At 32.0% G+C, this 27,655-nt stretch overlaps 4 protein-coding genes across 5 annotated transcripts; 3 read left to right on the forward strand and 1 right to left on the reverse strand.

The window, feature by feature from the left end:
* The first annotated feature begins 126 nt into the window (after positions 1–126).
* On the forward strand, positions 127–6,274 carry LOC123913060 (probable CDP-diacylglycerol--inositol 3-phosphatidyltransferase 2). The gene is made up of 11 exons (XM_045963654.1): positions 127–473; positions 875–1,005; positions 1,829–1,913; positions 2,012–2,061; positions 3,002–3,041; positions 4,159–4,203; positions 4,297–4,362; positions 4,478–4,592; positions 4,679–4,735; positions 5,116–5,214; positions 5,892–6,274. The coding sequence occupies exons 2-11, from the start codon at positions 939–941 to the stop codon at positions 5,949–5,951; spliced, it is 684 nt and encodes a 227-aa protein (XP_045819610.1). The 5' UTR covers positions 127–473; positions 875–938; the 3' UTR covers positions 5,952–6,274.
* A 6,476-nt stretch (positions 6,275–12,750) lies between these two features.
* LOC123913061 (heavy metal-associated isoprenylated plant protein 26-like) lies at positions 12,751–14,605 on the forward strand. Its single transcript, XM_045963656.1, has 2 exons — positions 12,751–12,945; positions 13,808–14,605. Exons 1-2 carry the CDS (start codon positions 12,862–12,864, stop codon positions 14,192–14,194), a joined length of 471 nt encoding a protein of 156 aa, XP_045819612.1. The 5' UTR covers positions 12,751–12,861; the 3' UTR covers positions 14,195–14,605.
* A 4,834-nt stretch (positions 14,606–19,439) lies between these two features.
* LOC123913062 (WD-40 repeat-containing protein MSI3-like) lies at positions 19,440–21,948 on the forward strand. The gene is made up of 6 exons (XM_045963657.1): positions 19,440–19,911; positions 20,004–20,315; positions 20,440–20,583; positions 20,979–21,103; positions 21,293–21,388; positions 21,505–21,948. Exons 1-6 carry the CDS (start codon positions 19,600–19,602, stop codon positions 21,731–21,733), a joined length of 1,218 nt encoding a protein of 405 aa, XP_045819613.1. The 5' UTR covers positions 19,440–19,599; the 3' UTR covers positions 21,734–21,948.
* Positions 21,949–23,965: 2,017 nt separating this feature from the next.
* Positions 23,966–26,521, reverse strand: LOC123913063 (basic leucine zipper 23-like). Of its 2 annotated transcripts, none has more exons than XM_045963658.1 (3): positions 26,439–26,521; positions 25,426–26,246; positions 23,966–24,518 (listed from the first exon to the last, which is right to left on the reverse strand). In XM_045963658.1, exons 2-3 carry the CDS (start codon positions 26,201–26,203, stop codon positions 24,490–24,492), a joined length of 807 nt encoding a protein of 268 aa, XP_045819614.1. In that variant the 5' UTR covers positions 26,204–26,246; positions 26,439–26,521; the 3' UTR covers positions 23,966–24,489. The 2 variants fall into 2 exon arrangements, with proteins under 2 accessions (XP_045819614.1, XP_045819615.1); XM_045963659.1 differs by lacking the exon at positions 26,439–26,521 and adding an exon at positions 26,345–26,436.
* Positions 26,522–27,655: the final 1,134 nt, after the last annotated feature.

The following is a 27,655-nucleotide window of genomic DNA, read 5'->3' on the forward strand; positions in this document are numbered from 1 at the left end:
AACCAATTTTCTGAGAAACTCATTTTAAACATTATGTGACACAATAATTTCACTTATATTTTAACAATAATATTATATAACATTTTTTTTTTCTGATATATAACAAATTTTTAAATATTTTATTATAAATAATTTTTTATTGTAATATAATAAAAAACTTAGATATCGAATAAAAATGGATGATCCGTGCAAGTTGTAAGTTCCGGTTGAACCCCCTTGGTCGCATCGTGATAACTCACAACGAAGAGTTTTGGATCTCCTTCTTCCACCACCACTTCTCAGAATTCCACCACCGATTTATCAACACTCAAGAGACCTTCTTTTTCAAATCTTTATGTTTCTCATTTATGCTCCAGTTTCATTATTCAACTGCCTGTTGCTTTACCCTTCAATCGGAAACAATAACTCCGACTCCCGCTAAACTCCACTGCCCGGAAAACCAAGGCGGTGTTCAAGGAAGTCCGCCACAAACAGTGAGAAACTCCCTCCACTTTTTTTTTTATTTATTACATAAAAAATCACCGGATGCGATTCCACCGCGATTTGTGGTCGCCGGAGCCGCCGTGTAAAAGGCAGTTTATAAGAACTACACTCCGCACCGTGATTCAGCGATTATGAACCATAGGATTAGATAATTTCAAAATTATATGCTACAGTACCACTTTTGCATCATTTTTTTTTTTGTTGCTAATGTTTGTGTATATAGATAGATTAATGGCTGGTTTAGGTAGATTATGATTTTCAACTTAATGCATGTTCTATTATGGTTATGTTATGTACATACATGTGCATGAAATGAGATAGGACTATAGGAGTTAGTACCTTTGTATGCATGTTCTGTTATAGGATTTCTCAATGGAAATTATGTGTGCAGGTAAATATTTGATTGGAAATCCTATATACTTAATAGTTAAGTTTTAGAGGAGTATAAGGCTTCAATGGCGAAGAAACCTGCACCAAGATCCAGTAAATTATCCGTCTACCTTTACGTTCCTAATATCATTGGTGGGTATTTTATTTTAATGGTTGATATGTCAGTTTATTCTCTGATATTTGCTTACACATTGTAGAAACCGTAGTCTTCTAGTACATAGGGTTTGTTTTGATTGGTTTATTTGAGATTATGGGCCCATTTGGATTAGCTTATTTTTGAGCTTATGCAATTTTTATGTATTATTATAAGTTTGTCAAGGTAGTTTATGATAAAATAGCTTATAAAAATACAATTTTCACTAGTGTGAACTTATAAAATAGCATAAGCTAATTTATATTGCATAAGTTGTTTGCATAAGCTCAAAAATAAGCTAATCCAAACGGGGCCTATATACTGACATAAGCACTTGTGAAACTGTTTAGAAAAACTTTTATTGAAACAATTTATGACATGTCCATAAGTTATTAAGTTGTCTTTGGCTTATTTTCAAAAGCTTTCCAGGATATCGTATGAGAAAGAACAGCTTACAACTTATATGAAATACTTTGACTTTGTTTTATCTCTTTTTAAAGATATATCTTATACCTAAGCATTTATATAATAAGTGATTATATGATAACTTGAGATAGAACAATATAGGACACATGGACTGAGTAATACATAAATTTTATCCAGGCCATGTTAGGACTGTTTATTGGGTCATACCATGCATTTTTTACAAGGATTATGCCATGTGTTAGCAACTAGCTAGTTTTTTAAACAAAAGATGTTTATTATTGTAAGCAGTGTAACACTTTTTTTTTGTTGGATTGATCAAGAGATTTTTATCAAGTTCTTGCTCGTAGTGTTCCAAGAATACCCTGTCTTAACTCTTGACTGTTTGTGAGGATGCAGGATACATCCGGGTGCTTTTGAACTGTCTTGCCTTCTCTTTATGTTTAAGAAACAAAATCATTTTCCCTATTCTATACTTTTTCAGGTGAGATACAGTTTTAATGCTTTTTTCCTTCTATTGAACTTTCACATCTTTAATATATATGGCATGTGGGCCTAATTTTGCTGAATTTGTGTTGCCAGTTTTGTGTGCGATGCCGTGGATGGCTGGTGTGCTCGAAGATTCAATCAAGGTATAATTTTTCAGATGTCAGATCGCTCTTATTTTTCTATTGAATATTGTAAATAATGTCAATACTTGACTAAAAAATCTTTACACACAGTTTATACAAGTCCACTATGATGCCATTGCTTCCACATACATCACAGTAACATTCTTATGCAAAAGTTGGTCAATAATTAAGGAATTACTACATTTTCTGACTCCTTGTGATTTTGAGTGTTCTGAATATGATCCCTGTGTTAAATAATTTTACTCTTAGCAGCCTTCTGTTTTGTGAAAGTAGGTAAAACTTGATTTTTCAAACTCTTCCTGATTATCGAATGTTTCAAAGTCATTTGGAACTTAAAACTTGAAAATCAGTTTGAAACTTAGGGAATATTGCAGATGGAATTTGCTTAGATCTTTGTATGAGAAGTATTTAAAATTTAAATCTGTGGTCATATATACTTTCTCCATTCTTGAGTGCCAGCTGCCATGTTTTTCCTCCCATGACGGCATTATGTTGATTCTTTGAATTTTACATTTGTTTTATGAAGAAACATCGATTAGGGTGGCTGTTTGCTTGTATTAAATAAAAATAAACAAAATAAATGGTAGGAAGGCTTGTATGTATGCTAATTAAGGTTGTTTTCAATGGTATGATTAAACATCATCAACATAAAGGTCTCTGGCTCAAATCATGCTGCTGGTATTTCATCAAATTTCTATGTTTAAGCACCATTATAAAACAAACTTATAACATACCCTGACTGTTTAATTTGCAAAGCTCCTGTCTCGGTGTACTTATTAGTTTTAATTTTTTAGATGTAATTATTCCATATAATTAACCAATATATTAATCAAGCACTTATAGCTCCACGTCACAATGGTTTATCACATCATGTTGTTCTTTAATAAGCCACTACAGAATGTAGCATTTTTCGTTACCTATTGTTATTTTCTTGATTCAGTGTCAACATTTGGAGCTGTGCTGGATATGGTAACAGACAGGTTATTCTTGGTCCCTTCTCACTATCAGCAACAGTACACATGCAAGCTAAAGAAACACGTTGATTAATATTCTGCTTTAAATTCTGGAGGAGTGCTAGGGTCACACCCTCTAACACACTCCTTAAACACACTCCAATAGTGAGAAGCCACGTCATCCTCTATTTTATGAGTCATGACCGGATAACCGGCAGTACAAGTTAAAGGAAATTATTTTCTTTTTTTATTTAATTTTTACTTTATATGACATCATCCCCTCTTCACTTTCCAAAAACTCCACCAGCCTATCAATCTGTCAGCTCCGATACATCTCTGGCCGAGGGAACAGTGACAGTGGATTTGAAAAATCAAACAAATAGATCTGAAAAATTATTTTGGGAGCAGACGGCGGTTACGGTGGAGGTGTTTCGGTTGAGGGAGTCAAGGATAAAGCGGCGGCGAAATTGCAGAGATTAATTGTATCGTCGGAGTCACCGGAAGCAACGACGGAACCGGGAACAGTTATGATTAAAGAGAGATGGGAAGGGTTAGAGAAGAGAGGGGTTAGGGTTTGTTTATTGAGATTGAAATTGAAACCTCTTTACCTTTTCTTTCGGCCTTCTTTGAGTTGGATAATTTTTTGTTGGTTGTTGTTGGATTGTTTTTACCATCTTTGTGGGTTTGTTTTATATTTTAATGGATGAACAAAAACTGGGAAAAAATAAGGAAGATGCAGTGAATGAAGAGTTCAATTTTCGTGGATGAAGGATGATGTAGATCAAGATGAATAAAAACTATGATTTTTGTGGATGAACAGAAACAATGATTTCCTTTAGCAGAAGAAGCAACAAGACTGTGAGTAGTGCTTGAAAGTTTCAGGGACAGAAATTTGAGTGAATCGAAGAAGAAAACTTGGAATCAAAAGTTAATAAAAAAAATAAAAAAATAAAACTAAATACCTACACCCTGTCAAATTGATCCGGTAGCCAGGAAAACATACAAAAACGTGGATGAGATGGCATCTTACTATTGGAGTGTGTTTAAAGGTGTGTTAGAGGGTGTGACCCTAGCACTCCTGTTAAATTCTGTATATTGTTTGATTCCTATGTGCTTTGAATTAATGTGGTTTCCTTAATTACAGGATTAGCACTGCTTGTCTTCTTGTAGTTCTATCCCAATTATACAAGTAAGATATATCTCCTTTTGAACTGTTCCTCAGTTGCTATGATTTTAAACCTGTACACCTGAGACCTGACTTTTAGGCTGAATTTGTGTAAAGGCCTGGCCTGGTCTTCTTGTCATTGCTCGCCTTAGACATTGGCAGCCACTGGTTTCAAATGTACAGGTATTGTAAGTTAACGGTTCTTTAATTTCCTCTCCTTACTCAAATTGTATGATTCTGCAGTTACCAGATTCAATCTTGATGAATTTATTGAGTTGATTTTTTACTTTAAATGCAGCACTTTCTTGGCTGGCAAGGCTAGTCATAAAGATGTGAAGGACAGCACCAACTGGCTTTTTAGGGCATATTATGGAAATAGGATGTTTATGGCATACTGTTGTGTCTCATGTGAGGTAATTGTTTTGCAGTCATCTTAATATTTTGTGAGAAAATCATTATATATTATTTTTCCGAGTTTCTTATCCTTTATATTCTACAGGTTCTTTACTTAATATTGTTTTATCTTGCGGAGAATCAAACAGAGACATTGGCGGATGTTAGTATTTTCTCTGTGCTTCTGATGCATTTTAGATGGCCTGTTTGTGATTTTGATATAACCAATTTAAAGATTTTTTTTAAAAAAAATTACTTTGTTTTGTTTCAAAATGATTAGCAACATCGCTTGGTTTCGCAAAAATTATTTTTATTTGATTTTGTATTTCTCTCTCATGTATTAAAATAACTTTCTTCAAAATAGTTTTTCATTTTCAACATAAAAATCATTTCTTTAACGAAATATCTTTTGAAAAATGCTTACAAACGTAACTTAAATATCAAAAATGTTTTTTTTATAATCTTGAACAAATGGGCCCATTTTCTATGATATTTAGAGGGTTTCTTCTGATCATCTTAGTTTCTTAATTGTTTTATTTTCAGGTTTTATCAAGTAATTTACAAAAGATAACACTAATCTCTTTCCTAATTGGCACAAGTTTATTTGGATGGGCAACCAAGCAAATTATAAATGTTATTCAGGTCTGTACATGGTTTATTTATGCCTGCATATTTTAGATGATGAGATGCTCTATATATTTAGTTTTTTATCACACCATCCTATAATGGGAAGAAAAAGAAAATCTGAACTCCAAGAAAACAGGGTAGTGCTAAATTGTTCATATTTTTTAATATTGAATATCACCCTGTTAAGTGAAGAGGTGGAGCCTTGGTGTCCAATAATTGTAGTTGCTTCCATGTGACTGGAGCTCGGGTTGACTCTAAAATTGACATCAGGCTGTCTACAATAGCTCGAGTATGACCCTTGCCTAGTCCCCGCTGTAGAGCGTTTGACATCATGTTGCCCTTTATTCATTCAACAAAGTTCTCCAAAGTCCTCTCCCAATTTATTTTGCAAGTTCTCACATAATTGGGGTATTTAGTGCTATGAAGAAAAATAAATCTCCTAGGCAAGGTGAGAGACTATCCTCCCTTCACCTTCCCTTTCTTCCATCCTTTTCTTTAAAGCCTCATCCTTCATTGCTTTCTTAACTCCCAAACAAAGCCCAAAGGTTTCTTTCTTTATACTTACTAGGTATTTTGATTGATTTTTATTTATTTCATTACACCTACTAGGTATTTTGATTGAATGATGTGATTTATTTGTTCATTGATTTAGTCCTCTATTTTAATCTGCTATAAGATCCATTTGATTTCAGATGAAGACAGCAGCAGACATGTGTGTTCTTTATGACATTGACAAAAAACACAAGCACTGATGTTTATTCCATGTCCCTGAAGCCCCTGACTTTGCCTTCTAGTACCGAACTTTAAGCTAAAAGTTTAACAGTAGTCTCTTAGATGGCAATTGAGTTTGAATTGTTCAGTTTTCAATTGTTTGTAATCATAGAAATACTGAAAGGGAACGATGCTGAATTAGAAAATCCAGCCTTGTATGTAGCAAACAATTCAGTATAGCACAAGGTTCGTTGCCCATTCTGTTCACTACTTATATCACAGTACAACAGATTTGTTCGTTACCGGAATTTTGTATTATATATATAGGAGCTGAAATTTGAATTTTAGACACTTTAAATTTTAACCATTAGATTACTTGAAAGAAAAAAAAAGAGAAGTGATATTTACCACGAATCACATTTTAACGAGAATCACGAAGGAAAACGTGTCATGCGGCTGATTGGCTCTGGTTTATTCTTTTTTGTTTATTTATTTTAATTAAAAATCATATCTTTTAATTTTTGAAAAGTCGGTGAATTTTATAGCCTAAACTACCATCTTTGATAGAATGGAATTGAATAGAAACACAATGGCTGGTAAATTAAGATGCTTCAAAATAACCATATTCCATTGGAAATTAATCGCAAAGAATTTGCATAAAATCCCAAATCTTTCTTCTTAATATTCCATCAATTTGATTTTGATAAAGCTTGAATAAACAAGAAGCCACGAAAATTGAAAATTTCTGTCAACAATCAATAAATAAACTACAACCCCATAACCTAAATTTAAAATTTCAACAAAATAAAACTCTCAAATTGATAAGAAAAGGGGTAGTCTCATGACAGTGGTACCAAGAAACTGATATAAGGAAGAAGATAAGAGTGGAAGGAAACAAACGATGAGGGGATATGAGAGAGGTGAGATTAAGTGAGTTTTTAATTTATTTATTAATATTTAAAAACACATTTAACCATTCGTTGTTCTCGTAGAATACAAATTCGTGGCAATAAGTATTTTCCAAAAAAAAATCAATAAAGTTTTTTTTTTTTCAATTTTTTTTACGGGAAATAACCTATTTTTTATCTCTTAAATTGTGGTGGAGGGGGAGAATATTATGGAATTGGTTGAAGGTATGGCATAAGGATTTGACTATTCCCTCCTCCGATAGTGTGAATGTCCCTTGGGGTGTTTTAGAATCAAAGTAGGAAGAGACAAACTGCATAATAAACAAGACTTGGCATTACAATAGGTTCACGTGTAGTAGTATTCATTGGGGAAAACTCACTTGGGTTGGTGTATTGGTATTGATTTGGGGTATGGAAGTGTGCTCCTCTTGAGGTTTGATTATTTCTGGTGTCAATTTAGCTTCTTAAAAAAAAAGTATTCTTTAGGGAACAGTTTCTTGGGAGATATATTTTTTTCCAGCAATAAATTTTTATTTATTATATTTCAAACTCATTTAACCACTTCACAACAAGGGTATTTTATATACTATATAATATCTTTTCCCATATTATATATAAAAAAAATCTGTGCGACTTTGTCGTTTTGTACCAAAAAAAGAAATTGTTTTCCCAATAGTAAAAAAACAAAGATTTCTTAAACTGGTTAAAAATTGTTTTCCCAATTAAAAAAAACTCTTTAAATTCACGTACCCTTAGGGCACATATTAAAACTATATTTTTTTGTTTTGGTTTGGTCGCTTAGGTGTCATGCCCATTTATCTTTTTATAATTGGTGCATTGATCCTATTGTACGTTTCCAAAGCATATAATAATGTGCTTTGTATTGTAAGGGATTGAGTATTCCTTCTACTCCATTATAATAATATTTTGCTTATAAAAGAAATAAAAATAATTTAAAAAAAGCATATTAGCAATATTCTAAAAACATTATTTAATAATGTTAGGTACAAGATGTGTAAATTTAGGGCCCGATTGGTTCGAGGCAGATGGAGAGGAGGGGAGGGGTAATCTTGACAAAAAAAGATTTTTTTTATTAAATATTTTTTTTTAAAAAAAAAACGTTTTTAATTAGTGTTCTGGAGATATAAGTCAGCATGACCCTTTCAAAAATTCAATTAAGCTCTATTTCAATGTTTGATAATATCAATAAACTAGCTTATAGTTTATTGGACTAACTTGCGTAAAAAAAGTTTATTAGACTAGCTTATAGATTTGTTTTAAAAATATAAGATATGTTTGGTAACATGTTACATATCTATTGATATATTTACTTTTACATGTTATCTTAGATACTATTTGTGACAATTGCAACTGTTAAAAGAGTTTTATCTGCTATGAATCTTATCAAGATTGCGAAATTGTATGGGAGATCAATAGTTAAATACAAGGTTGTAATAATCGAGTTTTTACGTCAACTCATTTAGTCTAGGTGGAATCGAAACGTAAATTTGTAGGGTTTAAGTCATATATATCTCTCTGATATTAAGAATTTTATTTTTAGTCTAGAAATTTAAGTGTGATGAATATTAATTAAAGAAAATATAAAAAAATAATATATTATTTATTTTCAATTAAGAAATCTATTTTAAATATATATTAGATAATTCACATTCAATTGATTTTCTCTTATTCTCATGAATTAATTATGACTATAGTCATGCATTTTAATATTAAATATTATTGATGTTGTTTGAAAATATACATGTCAAAAAGTTCTGATTTTTTCAACAAATAGCACCAACATCAATATACGTACCCATCAATATATCTTGTAAAGAATAATATTTCTTTCATTTTTTTTTCATGTATTAAATATGACTCTTTAAATCATGCATGTCATGTAAGAATTATTATTATATACGATAGAAATATAAAGTGATTGTTTTGTAAATATTAACCCCGATTATTTTATTTTTAGGAAACCCCTATTACATTTATGTATCTATTACTTATTAAATAATTTATTATATTTAGATTGCATAAAATTTTGTAATATTATATTATTTTATCAAAATATAATTACTTATATGTTTCGTGTGTCACGTGTTTTCCTCTATTCTTTTGTATTTTTTTTAGTTTCTTATTTTGGCACACATGCATAAAAATAAGACATATTGTTGGAAACACACGAGTACTAAAAATTATTATTTTTCTAACGTACTCCCTCCATTCCTACTATAAGCAAAAATTCACTTTTAAAATAATAGATGAATAATATAGACCATATACATTAATGGTTATTCATCGAACCTTATGAGAAAGAAACGGATGAAATATATTATTATAAAAAGCAAGTGTCAAAAATTGTTACTGCTCTAATTATTAACATGTATATTAAAAAAAAAATTAGAGTCTTTTGAGATTTTGAATCATCCAAGTAGAAAAATAAAACATGTGAATTTAAATAATTTTATCGTAGGTGAAAACGTGCGAGTTTAGATGATTTTACCGATTTTACACAGAGTGAAATCATGTAAACTCGTTTTGACTTGTGATTTCACTCAAAACTAATTTAGCTTTGATTTAACACGTAACTCATACATAAAAACGTAGAATCGAGAGTTTGCGTTTTAAAACGAGATTTTAACAACCTTGGTCAAACAATAGTTTAGTTACCTTTTTTTTTTTACATTATAGATAGATATATTGTTTAGTTAAATAGTAATGAACATTGCTTAGTTACTTATATACTAGGTCATAGACAACATTTATATTACATATTTATGTTTCTCAAAAATAAAATATAATATATACTCCGTATTTAATTAATACTATAAATTTATTTATTTATTTAATGTCTCATCTATATAGAATTTTTGGCTCCGTCACTATATATATATATATATATATATATATATATATATATATATATATATATATATATATATATATATATATATATATTTTCTTTTTGAAAGGCCGAAATTATTAGATGTTCTTCACTACCCTTTGTTGCGGGTCTCGGACACGAAATCAATTTTTATGTGCGAGATTAGTAATAGGATGGGCCGTTTGAAAATTTCGTCTCCGGAATACAAGCTTTTGTATCAGCTTGGGTCAAAGTTATTTTGGGTGGAAGAAATGTATGTTTGCAATTCTAGAATCAGAAGCTACAATTTATAGCTTCAAGTAGAATCAATTCTTCCTATAGGTATTTCATATATAAAAACTAAATATCAATATTGGTAAACGGCTTGGGTAGTAAAAATAACAACTAATTATAAGTGTGGAGTATAGCAGGAGCAACACATGCATTTCAGAAACCGCAAAACAACAAATCAATTGTGACAAACAAGAAAGGGAGTAACCATATTTACCTAATAAACATCAGTCAGCATTGTTACAAAGCCTTTGAAACCATATTTTAAAGATATTATAGCAACTTTAATTCAGATAAAAAACAGAAAATTATAACATGTTGAATATTGAACCAAGTAAAAAATGCAATGGTCAGGAACTGTTAAGAACATTGATGATTAGCCAAATGCTCTGCTAAGAAACTGTTAAGAATATTAATGATTAGCCAAAAGCTCCCTTTAGTTAGTCTTTCTATTAGTTTTTCATTTGTTTGTTAGAGTTGGTTAATCCACACATTGCTCTGTATAAGATTGCCCTGTATAAGAGGTATTTATTTTACTATCTTTGATCAATATGAAACCTTATAATTTTTACTCATTCATTTATACTCTTATGACTTTTCTCATTCATTTTCTCCTTAGTATGAAAATCTTAACATGGTATCATCCGCCTTAACCGATCCATTCCGCTGTCGTAACCGTTTTGGTTCTGCATCTCAACCATCTTTTCCGGCGACTCTGCCACCACATTTGGCTTTCGCACCGGTACCGGATAACTCATACGTTGCTTCTCACAAAGATATTTTCACCATGCTTTTTGATCCTCCTTCTTTTCTCGTGGTTTACTTCCATTGTTTGTCACTTGTGGAAGAAATCGAAGGTGGAGAAGAGATTCTCGCCACTTCCACCACTTCGAAAATCACCGCAAGCATCTTCTCATGACCTTTTGATTGATTCAATTTGAGAGGCAGAGGGGGTGATTTCAACTGCATCTACCTCTATTCTTGAATCCGTTACAGCATGTGATCAGTACAATTTTAGATTTGGTAATTCTCATCACTCAATTTTTTATCACTCAATTTTTTATCTCAAACCATTGATTCCAACAATAGATTCAGAAATTGATGCAAAAGAGGATTCAGAAACTGAAACCGAGGTTTTGAATTTCAATTTGCATTCTCAAACCTTGAAGAAACGCAATGCGATTTTAATTTTGGTAACTGCATTCAATCGAAGGAAGTTGCATCGAAATTGGAGAAATGCAATGCTTCCATTCATTCTCTGAATCAGTCACGAATTTGAACGAGCCTTTTCCAAAATCAATGTATCTTGTGGTGAAGAATACTCGCCGCAATCATTCCAACATCGCCGTCAAAATGTGTAGCTTGCTTCACCGCATCAACAACACCATTCTCGCCGTCGAAACTGTTTTGGATCCTGGCGGTGTAGTCAACACCATAACCTTGATATCGTTCTCACCGTCAACCTTTTGTTTGATCATCGTGTTCGTTGTTGAATTTTCCGGTGAATTTGCCGTCATTGTGTTTGATCCTGGCGGGAATCGTCCCCAACTGCCATATTCACTTCAGAAGAAAGGCACACAAAGGTCAGTGATTCAGAATCTCCATTGTTCATCATTGACTCTGAACTTATTTGGTCTCTGAACACAATTTACCTTCTGAACTCAATCTGGCTTCTAGTACACCTTCTGATACATCCATCCGTGTTCCTCATACAACTTCAAACCTTTGCATCTATCATCTTTTATTGGATTTTATTGCAGTCTTGAGTTTGCAATTTCATTCATGTTTTGGAATTTATTTTGGGAGCAACTCTAAGAATTGAAATAGTTGATGCTAATAGTTGAAGTTGTTTAATCATTTTTTTTATTCTATTTGGTTTCTTGTTCTTCAAACTCATACCAAGAATTCTCTTTCTATGAGTTTGAGGGAGGCTATTATAATTAGATCATCTTTTTTAGTCTGAAAAAGGATGGAATATAAGTTTAATTTAATCGATTTAACCATGTTGTACATCATAAGCAACATGTTTAAATCAGAAAGCATAAACAAGAATTAAAAGCCACTAACCTCCGATCATTGCTTATGTCAGAAACTCCTTGTTGATGTTGCGATGGTTCTGTTTCGATATTCCGAACATTTACTAACTCAACTCGATGGTGTAGTTTACTAAAGAGAGCAAGTAGGTTTGGTGACCAAGAAACACATTGAATACGTTCTATTTATAGAGTCTTGACCATCACAAGGTCTTGTTACGTATTGCATTTTTTTAGGGGCTGAATTTTAGCATCGTTAGTTATTATAGATGTGCATTAAATTTTAGGATAAGTGAGAAAAAGAGTGGACCATCTCAGCATGTTTTTTCTCCAAAAAATAAAAATAGTAATCCACAACGACTTAATCTGTGACTAAAAGATTGGATTAATAAATAGAAAAAACTAACATGGAATGGAACACCATACGCTAGTGCCTTCCTTCCTTCCTTCCTTCCAGCTTCCTTATCTAGTAACATCAAAATATGTTACACCGTCGTATTTCCATACTAAAGTCTTTCCTTTCCCATTATCTGGTGTTTGACCAACTAGCTACACGACACGTGAAATGAAAACATTTTCATTACAAGACAAAAACAACCACCGACTTTGTTTAAGATAATTACCGTTTTAAACCATATACATCCATCAACAATATGACACGTGGACGTGTCAGATTTATAATCCTTACTTTGTCGGAAACTTGTTTAGTACAAGTATTTGTTTTTCTCTTTTTAGTCTTATAGATTATCTCTATAAATATTGAATGTAACTTATGTAAGTATAGTAGTACTAGTAACAGCAAAGTTTATCACTTATCAATTGTCAAAACTTCAAAAGCTTATACAACAACATGGGTGCTTTAGATCACATCTCTGATTTCTTTGACTGTTCTTATAGAAGCTCCAAATACAAGAAGAAGCTCAAGCAATTTCAGGTAACACAAATTTAATCATCTCTTTTTAACTTATGAATTCATATTGATTAATTGCATGCAGATACCACATCATCGATGATAGTTTATTTGAGATTAAACAGTCTAAATTTTTTAAGAAAATAATTAAAATTATTATTTAAAATTTGAACTGTTTGATTTTAATCCAACAATTATTATTGTATTCATGCGATTAATTAGTACCTTTTGAATGTCATCAAGATTAAATAATCTCTATTTTAAGTTGGGTGTTTTGAATTAACATATTTTGCTAACATTGTGACATAAATTCAACAATCACCAATACTCTAACTTCATGAAAAACATAATTAAATACCTCAAGAATTTAGTAACCAGGGGCGAAGTTAGAGTTAGGTATATGCTAAGGAGGGTCGCGGCCTGTCCGATTAAATTTTTTTTATTAATAAGTATATATACATATTATTATTATGAAATTTTTTGGTGTTTATCTTGATTTTAAATAAAGGTGTGAATTGAAAGTGTTATCTTATTTGAGTTTATCTCTTATTTTGTATGTTACTAAAACATGTTAAGATTAACAATTTATTTATTTGCTTATAAAAAAAAACAATTTATTTATTTTTAGTCCATAAAATTTAAACTCTGTCGCGGTTCATTACATTTTTTGTTTGTTTTCACCACCATTTTTTTCCACTGTCTAGCTACTGTTATAATTATTTTTGGTGTTTATAATGTTTTTCCCACCGTCTAGCTACTGTTAGTAACTGCATTCAATTGAAATTCATATACATCTCATGATCTAAAATTAATTAATTTTAAGTATGTATGTAATAGTTAAAGTGAAGTGTGATTAATGAGTAAATTATGTTATCATACAATACAGACAGTGGAGGTGAAAGTGAAGATGGATTGTGAAGGTTGTGAGAGAAAAGTGAAGAAGTCAGTAGAAGGAATGAAAGGGGTAACACAAGTGGAAGTAGATCGTAAAGCAAACAAAGTAACCGTTACAGGTTACGTGGAACCATCTAAGGTGGTAAATCGCATGTCTCATCGTACGGGTAAAAGAGTTGAGTTATGGCCTTATGTTCCATACGACGTCGTTGAACACCCCTATGCTCCTGGTGTTTATGATAAAAAAGCACCTTCTGGTTATGTTAGAAATGCTAATTATGATCCTAATGTTTCTAATCTTGCTCGTGCTAGTTCTGCTGAAGTTAGATATACTACTGCTTTTAGTGATGAAAATCCCACCGCATGTGTTGTTATGTGAGGCCACACCTTTGTGATCAATATCATATAGTTTCTTTTATTTTCTTTTTAGTTGGTTTGCTTTTTCTATTATTGTAAATTAAATAGGATTAATTAAAGAGATATGAATGCTTTCTTTTCTTTTTTTATTGAAAAGAATGATTTCGTGTGTTGTCAATGGACATGTATTAGATTCTAGTTCTATGTCACGGTTAAGGTGGGCAAGTCTCTAATTTACCCATGATGGAAAATGTGTTTTTGATCTCCTATATGTGTTTGGTTTAGTGGTGGTTAGAATTGAGTTTGGTAGAATTGAGTTTGACAGAATTGATTTTGGTTAAAAGTGAGTTGAGTATAATTGATTTATCTTTGGATAATTTTATGTAAAAGTGATTCTTATCAATTTATGTTATTTGGATAGTTTGAATCAAAATTACTTTTAGATATGTAATGACCAAAATGGGTTTTAGTTGTTATTAAAACTATATAATTCATTTATATTATAGATAACTATTTAAATTTAATAAAATAAATCAAAGATTAGTAAAAAAAAAAATATATTCAATAAAATCTGATAGTGTACAAAAAAAAAATGATATTTATTATTTTAAATGTATTATATATAAATATTTATTGAACACATTCTACCAAAAAATTGCTTTTATAAATTAAATTCTAAATGAAAAGTGGTTTTTCTATTAAAAAAATAAATTAAATTTGGGTAATTTGGATGAAAATTACTTTTAAATGTATAAATTGCCAAAAGGTTTAACATAATACTAATGTAATATTAATTATAAAAAATCACAACACTTCAACCCAATGGTTTACTAGAAAAAAATACTGCAACCCAATATTAAAAAAAAAAATCCATATTCATCATCTTTTTCTTTACTGTAAGACAAAAAAAAAATCATATTTTTCTCTAGAACCTTCAACACAATCACTATCTTTTTCTGCTGTTTCTCCTTCCCCCCATCTGTTGATATTCTTCTCTGTTGAAGAAATCGAGTCACTACCTTACCATAAAAAGCAAACTGGGATACCATGGAAGCAACATGTTCTTCCCTGCAACACCAATTTCTCCTCTTTACTTCTTCCTTATGAACAACATGTTGTTTTCAACTATGGCAGATCGATGCTTATAAAGGGTAATAACGGAAAATGGCTTTGGGAAACAAAATTGAATTTTCAGAATCGATTCCATCAAACGTAGAAGCTCTGAATCCTAGCTTCAGGTCCACCGTGCGTTTGGGTTAGAATCGATTTACACGGATCCAAAACCAAACATGAATTTTTACGGTCAAACCGCGTTTGACTGCTCCAAACGCACGTTAGAGGTATTCTAACGCCAAACCAAACAGGCACATAGCATGTTTAAACCGGTTTTTATAAATTGATTTTTTTTTCCTAACAAATAAATATCAAAGTATGTGGCCAAAACTTTATCATTATACCTATTAGTTCTCGAATCTCCACTATTATACCCATATGATTCATGAATATTGCAGGTTTATTGGAAATCAGATCCAAAATAGTGGCTCAGGTTGTCAAAATATAGTTTTTAGGCAAAATTACACTACAGGTCATTTATTTTTTTTTGTAATAATTTGGTCCTTTATCATTTTTTTTTTGTAACATTTTGGTCCTTCTTATTTATTTATAAAAAATAAAGGACCAAAGTGTTACAAATAAAAAAAGATAAAGGATCAAACTGTTACAAAAAAAGGACTAAAATGTTACAAATAAAAAAATAAAGGACTAAAGTGTTATAAATAAAAAATAAAGGACTAAAGTGTTACAAAAAAAAGATAAAGGACTAAAGTGTTACAAAAAAAAATAAGATAAAGGACCTGTAGTGTAATTTTGCCTAGTTTTTATGTTAACTCGTTTGTCAAAATCTAGTTTTTACGTTAATTCGTTTTAGCTAGGTGGAATCGAAACTTAGATTCATCTCGTAAATTCGTAGAGTTTATCTCATATTAAAATAAATATAGATAATATATATATTTTAACTTATTTAACTTTGAAAGCAATATAAAATTAATAATTTTATTTTTAATTTAAGAGTTTAAGTGGTATGAGTAACAATAATTAAAGAAAATATGAAAAAATTAATATATTATTAATTTTAAATATTAGATAATTCAAACTTAATTAATTTTCTTTCATTCTCATTAGGTAAATATGATTATAGACATGAATTTTAATAACAAATAACCCAACAACTATATCCATCAATATTGTAAAGAAATAATATTTCTCTCATTTTTTTCACATATTAAATATGACTCTTTGAATCATGCATATTAAATATTAACCCTTATTATATTTTCACAAAACCCCTATATATATATATATAGAAATTGCTCGGTCGGACGTTATTTCGTCTATCTACAAAAAAATCATATTATATTTAAAATATAATTACTTTTTTTTTTATTCCACTTGTTTCCGTATTCCTTTTTGCATTGTTTATTTATCTTTTCTATATTTCGGAATGTGCATAAAGATGGGTGACATTATTGGAAACACACGAATACTAAAAATTATTATTTGTCTAACTCTTAATGTATTTGTTTCCTTTTATAAAGAAAAAAAATTCTCTTATTAGTATTCGTGTGTTCCCAGTAATGTCTCATATTTTTATATTCAATGCTGTAATTTTACTTTCTTTTATCAATATCGATTCAAAAAAAAAAACTGACTAACACTCCTCCTTTTTTATTTTATTTTATTTTATTTATAAAAAAATTTGAAATTCTTTTAATCGGGTATACCGGTTGTAGGTTGGGTAAATTTTCTCTATAAATATATTTCGCTCCAATTTTTTACTTCATTTTGCTTCAATATTAGCCATCAACTAAGAAATAACAACATTCAGCTCCTAAACCACTTTTTGCATCCGTAACTCCTAAACCTAAACCCCGTTCCGCAAACAAAGTTCTAGTCCTCACCTGCTTTTAAAAAATAAATTTAACATAAAAAAAATACATAATAATGATAGGCATGTAGAATGAATATAATAATAAAATAGTTTACCAACTTCTTCATCAGATGATGATGAGCCAGAGTCTGATGAGAAGTCATCAGTATCAGAGCGTGAAGAACGATAGTCAATATCTTGTTCAGAATGGGAATCTGGATACACAAAATTCTGAACAACAAAAACACAAAGATCAAGGAATCAATACTAAGTAAACAAGAAAGACTAAAAAGAAGAATCAAAAGAAACAATAGTATTTGAACAAAAATCTGACCTACAAAAACACATAGATCAATGAATCAATAATGAGTAAACAACTGAAATTTGCGACGAAATCAAACGAATGAACTACAAAAACACATAGATTGATGAATAAATACTAAGTAAACAAGTCAAATTTGCGGATCAAACGAAATAATAGATCGAAGAATCATAAAAATATTGAATAAGTAAGATCTACTAAGGATCAAAATTCGAATTCACAAAAAATATGAATGTACCATCAAAATCTTCATGATCTGCCATTTCGGAGCAAAAGAATGAATGCAAATGAGAAATTACATGAGTTTTACTACATCTCCGTTTTACTATCTCAATCAGAAACGCGGTGTCATTTTCAACAATAACATGAGTAAATCCTTATCTTCTTGTGACTTACAAGTTACAATCATGTACACATACCCTAAATTTCAGCATCATGTAGAGTATTACAATCTAGACGCATTTAACGACGATGATCATAATCACAAAGTACACCACCTCAGCTCCCAACAAAATTCATAGACTTTTTTTTTTTTTTGTCAAGTAGCCTAGCGACTAGAATTTCACTTTTTTAAGGCGAAATAGTGAGAGTACCACGGTTCGAACCTAGGTCCCTGCATTTTACATGCAATAACCCACTCAACTGAGTTATGCTCAAGGGGACGCCCATAGACTCTAATTTTTTTTTCTTTTATTAAAGACCGGAGAGATTACTATCTTAATAAAGAGGAAGTCTTGTATAAACACAAACATTTATGCACATATTTTAGGTACACACAAAAGTAAAAAAAAAATTAAATAAAAATAAATTTGTCACATCAATTAATACTATTTTATTTCTTTTCTCTTTATTTTTTTTTGCATGTTGTGAGTGTTGGTTGGCGAATAGCCTTTGAGCGAGTAAAGTCAATCCTAGGCATGGCAATAAAACTCATACTCGCGGGTACCCGCTCAAACCATACCCGTTTTGACGGGGAAAACCCGAGTTGACTGAGTTTGGGTTCGGGTTTGGTTTTCCCCGATTTCAAAAGATGGGTTTGGGGCGGGTAATGGGTACATTGATACCCACCCCGAACCCGCCCCGCTTATACTAAAAATTAGATTTCATCTCTTTTAAATTAGAAACGTTTAAAAATCTCTTAAATTACATTCATATATTTAATTTTTATTTTTAATTTGAGTATTAAACAAACCATTTTCTTTATTTTTTTCTTTATTTAAAAAAAATATTGTTGAGAGAAAATAATTTTGGACATTTAACTTTTTTTTTAAATAAAATAATACTAAAATACAATCTAAATGCATGTGGAAAGAGGCGTAATGGGGATACCCGAAACCCGATGGGGATACCCGATCGCCGTTGGGTATGGGTTTGAGGTTATCATTTTTATCCCCGCTAGAATTTGGGATGAGTTTGGGGAAACCCGAACTTTATGGATTTGGGTTTGGGGAGGGCAAAACCCATCCCCGCCCTGCCCCATTGTCATGCCTAATCCTAGTTGTACGTACCATAAAGTGCAAACTAGACTACACATCTAGATCAAGTTACCTTTCACGCCGTTCAACAAATAAAAGTTACTCTATAGGGGTAACAGACTCATCTTCCCTAAGAGCTCACATCGACGGGTGTCCATAAGTATTTCTCCTTGATCAAATATTTTAAAAGTCGCACCCTAATATATATTGTGAAATTAATTTAACTTTTTTTTACAGTTCATAATAAAAATTCTTAAAGCCAATGGTAAGTTTTTTTACAAATACAAAAATTGTATCTATTCTGGAAAGTCTTGAAAAATTGGCATCAATGGTTTTAGTGAGACTTTGATTTTTTTTTTATTTACAAATGAGCTGAGAATCGAACTCAGGACCTTAAGTATACTACACAAATCCCTCACCACTAGACCAAATCTAGTGGCTTATATTTTTATTATTTTTAAGAATGAGAATATATCTTTTTTTCAAAAAAAAAAAGAAAGAGAAGATATATGCATCAAAAAGAAAAAAGAATTTTGCAAAATATATCGGTGTAGGTAGTAATAGAAAATAAATATAGCAGAAGCCCAACCCAGCCCAATCTTGCAAAACCGCGCTTTTTCTTTCCACTATAAAAGCTATGTTTCATTTCTCTCTCGAGTCACATTGGCGCGAACGAGGGCACAGAACTTTTGAGCAAAACAAAAATGGCGGAAGAATACGAAACCGAGAACGAAGCTGAGGTTGAAGAAGAATTCTCGGTTTGGAAGAGAAACACTCCTCTTTTGTACGATCTCTTCATTTCTCATCCTCTCGCATGGCCTTCACTCACTGTTCAATGGCTCCCTTCATCTCCTCAACCTCACTCTCACCCTTCCTTTAACACCCACAAACTCCTCCTCGCCACTCATACTTCCAATGAAGAACCTAACTACCTCATGCTCGCTGAATCATCACTCCCCGTTAACACATCTCAACCGATTGTCTTTGATGATCCTCAAAACCCTATTCTTCCTAAGGTTCTTTGATTTTGGTTTTTTTTTATGGGTACCAACTGTTTGATGAAATTACTGAATGATTTTTTTGTTGGTTTTCTTGTTTGTTTTTGTAGGTGGAGATTACGCAAAGGGTTCTTGTTGATGGGGAGGTGAATAGGGCACGTTCTATGCCGCAGAATGATAGTATCGTTGCTGCTAAGACTTGTAATTCTGAGGTTTATGTGTTTGATTTTACGAAGAGTCGTGGAGATGGTTGTGATCCTGATTTTAGGTTGAAGGGTCATGATAAAGAAGGTTATGGGTTGTCTTGGAGCACTTTTAAGAATGGGTATCTTTTGAGTGGTTCTAATGACAATAAGATTTGCTTGTGGGATGTGTTTGGTGCATCTGAAAAAAAGGTGCTTGATGCTGTTCATGTTTATGAGGTAATGCTGCTTAGAATCAATTTGATGTTTGGTTTGTTAATTTGGTCTTGTTGTGAGGTTAATTGCTGTTTTGATGATGAAAATCATGGAATAATTGAACTTTTGGTTTTTTTGTGTGTGTTAGGGCCATGAAAGTAATGTTGAAGATGTGTCTTGGCATCTGAATAATGAGAATTTATTTGGGTCTGGTGGAGATGACTGCAAATTGATAATTTGGGACTTGCGGACAAACAAAGCCCAACATTCACTAAAACCCCATGAAAGAGAGGTAATAATGTAATTGCTTAATCTTTGTGTAGGCTAGGCTATTTTTCAACAAGCATGTAATATGGTAGAATAGCATGTTATCTATCAATTAGAATTTCCTTTATTTTTGAGGAGAGGCTTTTATACTTGTAACATATGATTATGAGAATCAACCCATACCCATTATGGTTTTGTATTATATGGTTTTGCCGCGAACTGCAATTTATTTTGACAATGAGGGTATATCATTTTTTCTTATACACGGTGTTTGAATATGTTTTCAGTTTTTGTAGTTTTTCACTGTTATCTATAGTTTAGCTGAAACATACTTCTGACCTGATTTCTGTTTGTATTTTTTCTGCAATATTATTTGTCATTCACAATGTTATCTTGTGTCTACCCTTTTGTTTTGAACAGGTGAACTTTGTTTCTTTCAATCCGTATAACGAATGGATTTTGGCTACAGCATCTTCAGACACCACCATTGGTCTCTTTGATATACGGAAGCTTGAGGCACCACTGCATTTTTTAAGTAGCCACTCGTATGTCTTCATCTATCAGGGATTCGTCTGTAGCACGTTTTTCTTTATAACAATATCTTATAATTGATAGATCAAATAATATTTGTTGACCCTTTAGATCCTATTTCATAAGCGGTAACTGATAAGTTCTTGGCTTTGGAAATTCCAGCATCTTTCACTCGCTGATTTGGTTTATTTTTTAATATGTAGAGATGAGGTATTCCAGGTAGAATGGGATCCTAACCACGAAGGACTATTGGCATCATCTAGTGCTGACAGAAGGCTGATGGTTTGGGACCTTAACAGGTAAGAAGGCCCTCCTTAGGAATTCTTTGCTTCTTTTCCTTTCTCACACTATTATAAACAGAGAATAGAAATTGGCTTTTAACATTTTCCACGCCTTTTTTTTCATGATGACTCAGGATTGGGGATGAGGTGATCGAGGGAGATGATGAGGGTCCTCCTGAACTACTCTTCTCTCACGGGGGTCACAAAGGAAAAATATCAGATTTTTCATGGAACCAAAACCAGCCATGGGTAATCTCAAGTGTAGCTGAGGACAATTCTTTCCATGTCTGGCAAATGGCAGAAAGCATTTACAATGATGGTGATGATGATGACATTTGGATGGGCAATACCAACACTAACTAGAAGAAGGCTCAAAGGCAGATGCTTTGTTGTTCTGTTTGTATGATTTTAGACCATTTTATCTGTACCAGTTTTTTGTTGTGTGGAAGTATCGTGATTGTTTAAACAATGATGGCATCATAGTATCATCCTCAGGAGCTTTCATAAGCAGAACAGATGTATCAAACTTATAATATTCTTGGTTTAGTAGCAATCTAAAGTAACATAGTTGGGGATAATAATAAGTTTGATATCTGAGTGTTTCAATAATGTCAATCCAACATTGTGCTTAAGCAAAACATTTTTTTGTAAGGATTTTAACTTAGAGGTGGGAGATTTGGTAGCGGCTAAGTTGCAGCCCTTTCAACCGAACTCTGTAGCTTTGAGAAAGAACCAAAAGTTAAACATGCTTTATTTTTGTCCATTCCCTATTATTGTAAAATTTGGTTCATACAAATTACAGCTTCCTTCAGTCTGCCAAAATCATCAATTTTGGCACATTTTTCGTAAGTAATTTGAAGTTACACAGCTGAGCTGAGGGACCATGTTTTTAGACAATTAAACATTGTCTTTAGGACACTCATTAGCATTTTCATTCTTTTTATACTGTTCACTACTTTGAAAGAAAGACTCTACTAACAATTTTGGATTCTAGGACACTCATTAGTGACAGTGTACTTATTCCCCAAGTCCTAGTACAAGGACTGTCATTAGTGGCGGTGTACATATTCCCCAAGTCTCAGTACAATGGAGTGGCTTAGAATTGATTTCTAACTTAGAAATCCCTGAGGCCACTTGTAAAGAATTTGCATACATTCAATCCAACATAAAATTCCCAGCCTCAATTTTGAGAAGATTGCCTTTCTCGGGAAAGGTAATGGTATCAAGGGCACTGTCTATGGTGCACAACTACATTGAGTTGTTTGGTTGAGAAATTCCACAAATCCTTACCATGTATTAGCATGTTATTTTTTTTTTCCTTGAGTTCACTATCATATGTTTGTTATTGTGGAAAATTGCCTGCCTTCAAAGCGGGATAGTGACACTATCTATCTCTCGAAGTCCCACTACGACTATGCTCAAAGTTTTATACATTTATTGCGGCTGTCCGTATTGTGAAATGCGCATCCTTTAGTTTAACCAAAACATAAATATTGTGACGAGCTCGTCTTTCCCTGTTTCCTCAACATTAAGGTTCTGATGGTAGGTGAGAAAAAAGTTAGAGCACTAGCAAGAGAGAAGGATTTTGAGTGAGAATTGTTTTTGTTGAGCCATATCTCAGATCCAATCTAGCATACACTTTGCACAATACACAACCATATTTGATGTAGTTGCATACCATAGATGACACCAGATAACAAGTCCAAAAGAGAAAACGAACATTGTGGCAAAGAAATCAGTTGGGACTTAGAGGAATATAAAGCTGGATGGTGAGTCAATTATAGGTTTGAGAATCAAGGAACCAAGGAGAGGGCGCATACCAAAAATAATGAGTCATTGACGTAACTTAACTCCGATGTTGGAAAAATTAAGCAGCGTTCTCAATTGTTCTTGAAATTTTGGAATACCATTGAGTTGTTTTAAGAATTTTGTCCTATGATATGATCATAAAAGTTTATTCATGAATGCCTCTTGTTGCTTTGGATGCTCAACATTTCCAGAATGCCTCCTTGTTCCTTTGGATGCTCAACATTCCCAGAACTAAACAGATCCAATCCAATCGAATTACAGTAAATTCAAAACATTTTATGATATAGGAAACTTTTTTTTTTTTTGTACTTTTTTGCCGTTTGAGAAATCAACATAAGGGTGATTAATAAATCAATTATATCCCATAATTTAATATGAAAAATCTTGAGTAAAATAAAGTATACTGTATTTCAATATACCCAACGTGAACAGCGGCATTCTGATTGAAAGATACAATCACGCAAAGTTTTATTAATCATTCCAATCCCAAAAGTTAAACAAGAGGCTTTTTAATTACCAAAATCATTTCAAGACTTATTTCTCTAAGAACAGACAAGCAGATATGCTTCCCACATCTCACTTTAAGGTTCCATTGTCAACTGAAACAGCCAGAAGTGTTTTCAAACACAACAAAAGCCCGTATGGACAATCTCCAGTTAGAAAACCACAGTTCCTTCTGGATACAAAATAGTCAACCCTTGTCCACCAAAATGCTAAAGACAGAGAAGCAATTTGTAAATCTATAATACTACTTTCCAGAAAAGCATATATGAAACAAAACAAAAATTCTGGCAACCATATAAGCCAATTTTATTATTGTTTTCACTCACGAGTTTATATTATACAAAATGACATTGGTGCCTCACCTGTCCACAGCACAAAGTACTGAAAGATGAAAACACGCCCCATCTTCCCCAAGTTCTGTAATCCAGAAATGTAAAATTTGCGAACTTAGAAAACTTGAATCAGTCAGCATAACAACATTTACCATGCCAGTTTAACTAGTTCACGCACAACCAAAAACACCAGGAAACTTAATTGCATAGGAAAGCACCAATTTGTCTCAGTAGTAAGATATGCTGACTACAGGTCAACTACTGTTTCTGCATAATAAACATTTATCAACTACTAATATTCCATGGTAGAATAGCCATCAAAAAACATGATAGCGCAGCAGAGGGTCAAAAAGAGACAATGATTTTCAACAGTTACTCGATAGATTACTGATGCTGCAGCTGGTAGCAAGTTATTTGCGGGATATATTACCATGGCAACAACAAAAGGTTGAAAACCACCAGCTTATTTATTCTTCACCCTGCTTTTGCTGCGCGAGCACCCCCTGTTAAATAAAGATCTATTAGATCATTTTAAAGGATGAAGTAAGAATACGCAACTTTTATTCCGTAAAGTCATCACACAGGAGTCAATCCCAATTGCTTTGGAAATAGGGATAAAAAATTATATAATCAAATTTGCATAAAGAAAATCTAGTCTCAAATACAGTGTAAAAAAAATGTTCACCACAATAATTAAGTACTCCAAACACTTTAAATTTCAGTTGCTCAAATCTACTGGAAGTTCTTGTCATAATTTGGAACAATTTGTCAACTAATACCTATATAAAGCATATAGTTTAGTTTCTTACAAGAACTCTGCAATACACTATTACTAATAACTACTCCTACTAGTCTACTACTACACCTTTCAAAATATGGCATTTTCAAAGGACAACAATCATCATGCATAAAAGATAAAACTTAGCAATCATATTTCAGAACTAAAGATGAGGACATGTATTTTCAGCAATTAAACATACAACAACAATAAGGAAAGTCTACATGAGTCAATTTTAGCAAAAACAAATAGATAAGGAAAATTATGTACTTTTAGTAATTAAACATGCAACAACAACAGCAACAAAATTCTTTCCTCATAAGCCAGAGTCAAGAGTCAATTTTACCAATTATGCATAAGGCAAAAACAATAAGTGTTATTGAAAGTCACACTTCCTGTCTCAAACTCACTTTCTTTCTCCTAAAGTTCTCACTCTCAGTGCTTTTTATATTGAGCATTTACAAAGAAAAAAAATCAAATAACAAGGCAAGCAATTATCACTGGATCCCAAACAACGACAAGATATGCTAGGAAAATCACAACATGCAGCAGCAATTCTAAGAAACCAAATAATTAAGAAAAATCACATATTTCGCCGTTTCTTTTAGAGATCGTGCATAATCAGTCGTCACCTTTTCTTTTACTGGAAGCTTGAGGATTGACATTAGATAATGGTGGTCCAACTCCACAATCATGAAGATCCTTTAGCCCAAAATTTTCGCCTGCCAGACACTGGAGATTCTCAAATTCACAACCATCAAATCCTCCCTCATTTGGCGACACCCCTTCTGCAGCAATCGTCCCATCTGCTCCAGGACGAAGGCAATAGACCCGATCATCACACTGCACATTACAAGGGTTCATCACATAAGAACCAGTCAAGTTCGAAACCGGAGGGTTAGCATTGGTCGGTTTCTGATACGGAAACGATCCAATTTCTCCTTCAATCCTTCCCCTAATATCAACCAACAAACACTTCAATCTAGCAACTTCAGCTTCCAAAGCAGCTTGTCCCTGCAACTTCCTCATCAAATGCTGGTTCAAAGCCCTCAATTTCATAACCTCATCTTCCAACGACGCAGCCCTAGCTTTCTTCTTCTCACGATACTTCCTAACCGCTTCTTTATTACCCACCGGCCTTTTCTTTGACTTCTTCTCAGACTCAGCAGTATCATCAGTACCAACCTGATCATCTTCAGCAGGCACAATTTTAGTGTGAACATGATAACACGTGTGAGTGTGTGAAAAATCAGGACCCGGTGGATTACACGTGTGGGTATGAGTACAAGCGTGTGAATCTTTCAAAAGCTCCTCGAAAAAACTATCCATTGAACCACTACTCGGAAATTCACCCATGTTTGGACTCGAAAAAACTTCGTGGTTCGAGAAATCAAGTTCACCGTCCTCCATTTCTCGAAACAAATCCCAAAATCCCAAAATCAAACCGGTAAACCTGATCGAAAAAAACACAAAAAAGCACGTTAATGCGAATTTCAAAATTCTAAATCGGTGAATTCGAATTGGAAGTAGAATAAACAAGTAGAATATTACTAAGCAGAAGCGATTGAAATTGGAATGTGATGTTACGATGCAAATAATTGAAAATTGAAATGGAAACCCTAAAAAGAAGAGAAAATGAACGTACCAGGTTGAAGCGATAATTGAGAGATTCTACGACGCACGATTTGTTTGTTTGTTTTTTTGTTTCGTTTTGGTTCTAAATTTATACGTATTTTCATGAAGGAGCATTAATATATGATTTGATAATTTACGTAGGTCCCAGTCGCATGGCTCCACAGACACAGTCACGTTACACGCCGAATGGTTAGAATTAAATAAACCTATTTTTTGTACTTTTTAATTTTAATTAATAATTAATTAAATTAATTTGGTGTCTCCATTCCATTATAATACCCTACTAAAATATAAGTCAGATACTCCCTCCGGTCATATATATATATATATATAAGAGAAAGTTTACTTTTTAGATTCATTAAGAATTTAATGTATTTAAACTATATTATGGATCAAATACATTAGATTATTAATGAATTTAAAAAGTAAATTTTATCTTATATATACGGTCGGGGAAAGTATTATATAAACTAGTATCCAGACCCGTGTCAACACACCTAAAAATGTGTTTGTAGATTTATTCACTTATAAATAATATATTTTAATATACTATTTTATTTTAAACTGGAAAATTAACATTTTAGTTGCTAGTGAAAGATAATTAATGACAACTACGTAAATATTTATAATATTATATAATTTAATAATTAAAATAATACTATGTGATAAAAAACTATATTTAAATTATATGAATTAAGAAATGTAATTAATTAACATTAAATATAAAAGAGAAAGGATTTGTCGAATAGCATGAGAAAGATAACCCGAAGATGAGTAACAAAATAGCATTAAGGGCCCGTTTGGTGAGCAGGATAGGATAGAGATAAGATATGATAAGAAGCTGGATAAGGATATGATATGATAGGATAATGACAGGATAAACACATATCCTGTCATGTGTTTGGTGCACACATGATAAAAAAGAGGATAACATTATTTTATCATATCTTATCTCTATCATATCCTGCCATGTTATATTTAAATGAGAAAATTATTCTTTGTGAAAAAAATACATTTTTATATTAAAAAAAAATTATATTTTTATAAACATTTAGAAAAATAAAATAAGTGATGACAAAATTATTGTATACACATTTTTTATAAAATAAAATAATTTAATATTTTAATTGGTATTAAAAAATGGGTTGAATAAGTTTTTTGTACTTGAAAAAAATAGTGAATTTTGATTTTTAGCTTCTAAATATAAAAATAGGATTTTTTTGTCCT

Source organism: Trifolium pratense, linkage group LG3 (assembly GCF_020283565.1).
Source record: "Trifolium pratense cultivar HEN17-A07 linkage group LG3, ARS_RC_1.1, whole genome shotgun sequence".
Classification (NCBI taxonomy): domain Eukaryota; kingdom Viridiplantae; phylum Streptophyta; class Magnoliopsida; order Fabales; family Fabaceae; genus Trifolium; species Trifolium pratense.

Bases quoted from the DNA above. Each gene is read 5' to 3' on its own strand.
- LOC123913060 (XM_045963654.1), top strand. From the start codon at position 939: ATGGCGAAGAAACCTGCACCAAGATCCAGTAAATTATCCGTCTACCTT. The intron at 4,204-4,296 runs GTAAGATATATC...ATTTGTGTAAAG, and splicing joins GTTCTATCCCAATTATACAA to GCCTGGCCTGGTCTTCTTGT. The intron at 4,363-4,477 runs GTATTGTAAGTT...CTTTAAATGCAG, and splicing joins CACTGGTTTCAAATGTACAG to CACTTTCTTGGCTGGCAAGG.
- LOC123913061 (XM_045963656.1), top strand. From the start codon at position 12,862: ATGGGTGCTTTAGATCACATCTCTGATTTCTTTGACTGTTCTTATAGA. The intron at 12,946-13,807 runs GTAACACAAATT...CATACAATACAG, and splicing joins AGAAGCTCAAGCAATTTCAG to ACAGTGGAGGTGAAAGTGAA.
- LOC123913062 (XM_045963657.1), top strand. From the start codon at position 19,600: ATGGCGGAAGAATACGAAACCGAGAACGAAGCTGAGGTTGAAGAAGAA. The intron at 20,584-20,978 runs GTAATAATGTAA...TGTTTTGAACAG, and splicing joins TAAAACCCCATGAAAGAGAG to GTGAACTTTGTTTCTTTCAA. The intron at 21,389-21,504 runs GTAAGAAGGCCC...ATGATGACTCAG, and splicing joins ATGGTTTGGGACCTTAACAG to GATTGGGGATGAGGTGATCG.
- LOC123913063 (XM_045963658.1), bottom strand. From the start codon at position 26,203: ATGGAGGACGGTGAACTTGATTTCTCGAACCACGAAGTTTTTTCGAGT. The intron at 24,519-25,425 runs GTGACGACTGAT...TTTATTTAACAG, and splicing joins AGCTTCCAGTAAAAGAAAAG to GGGGTGCTCGCGCAGCAAAA.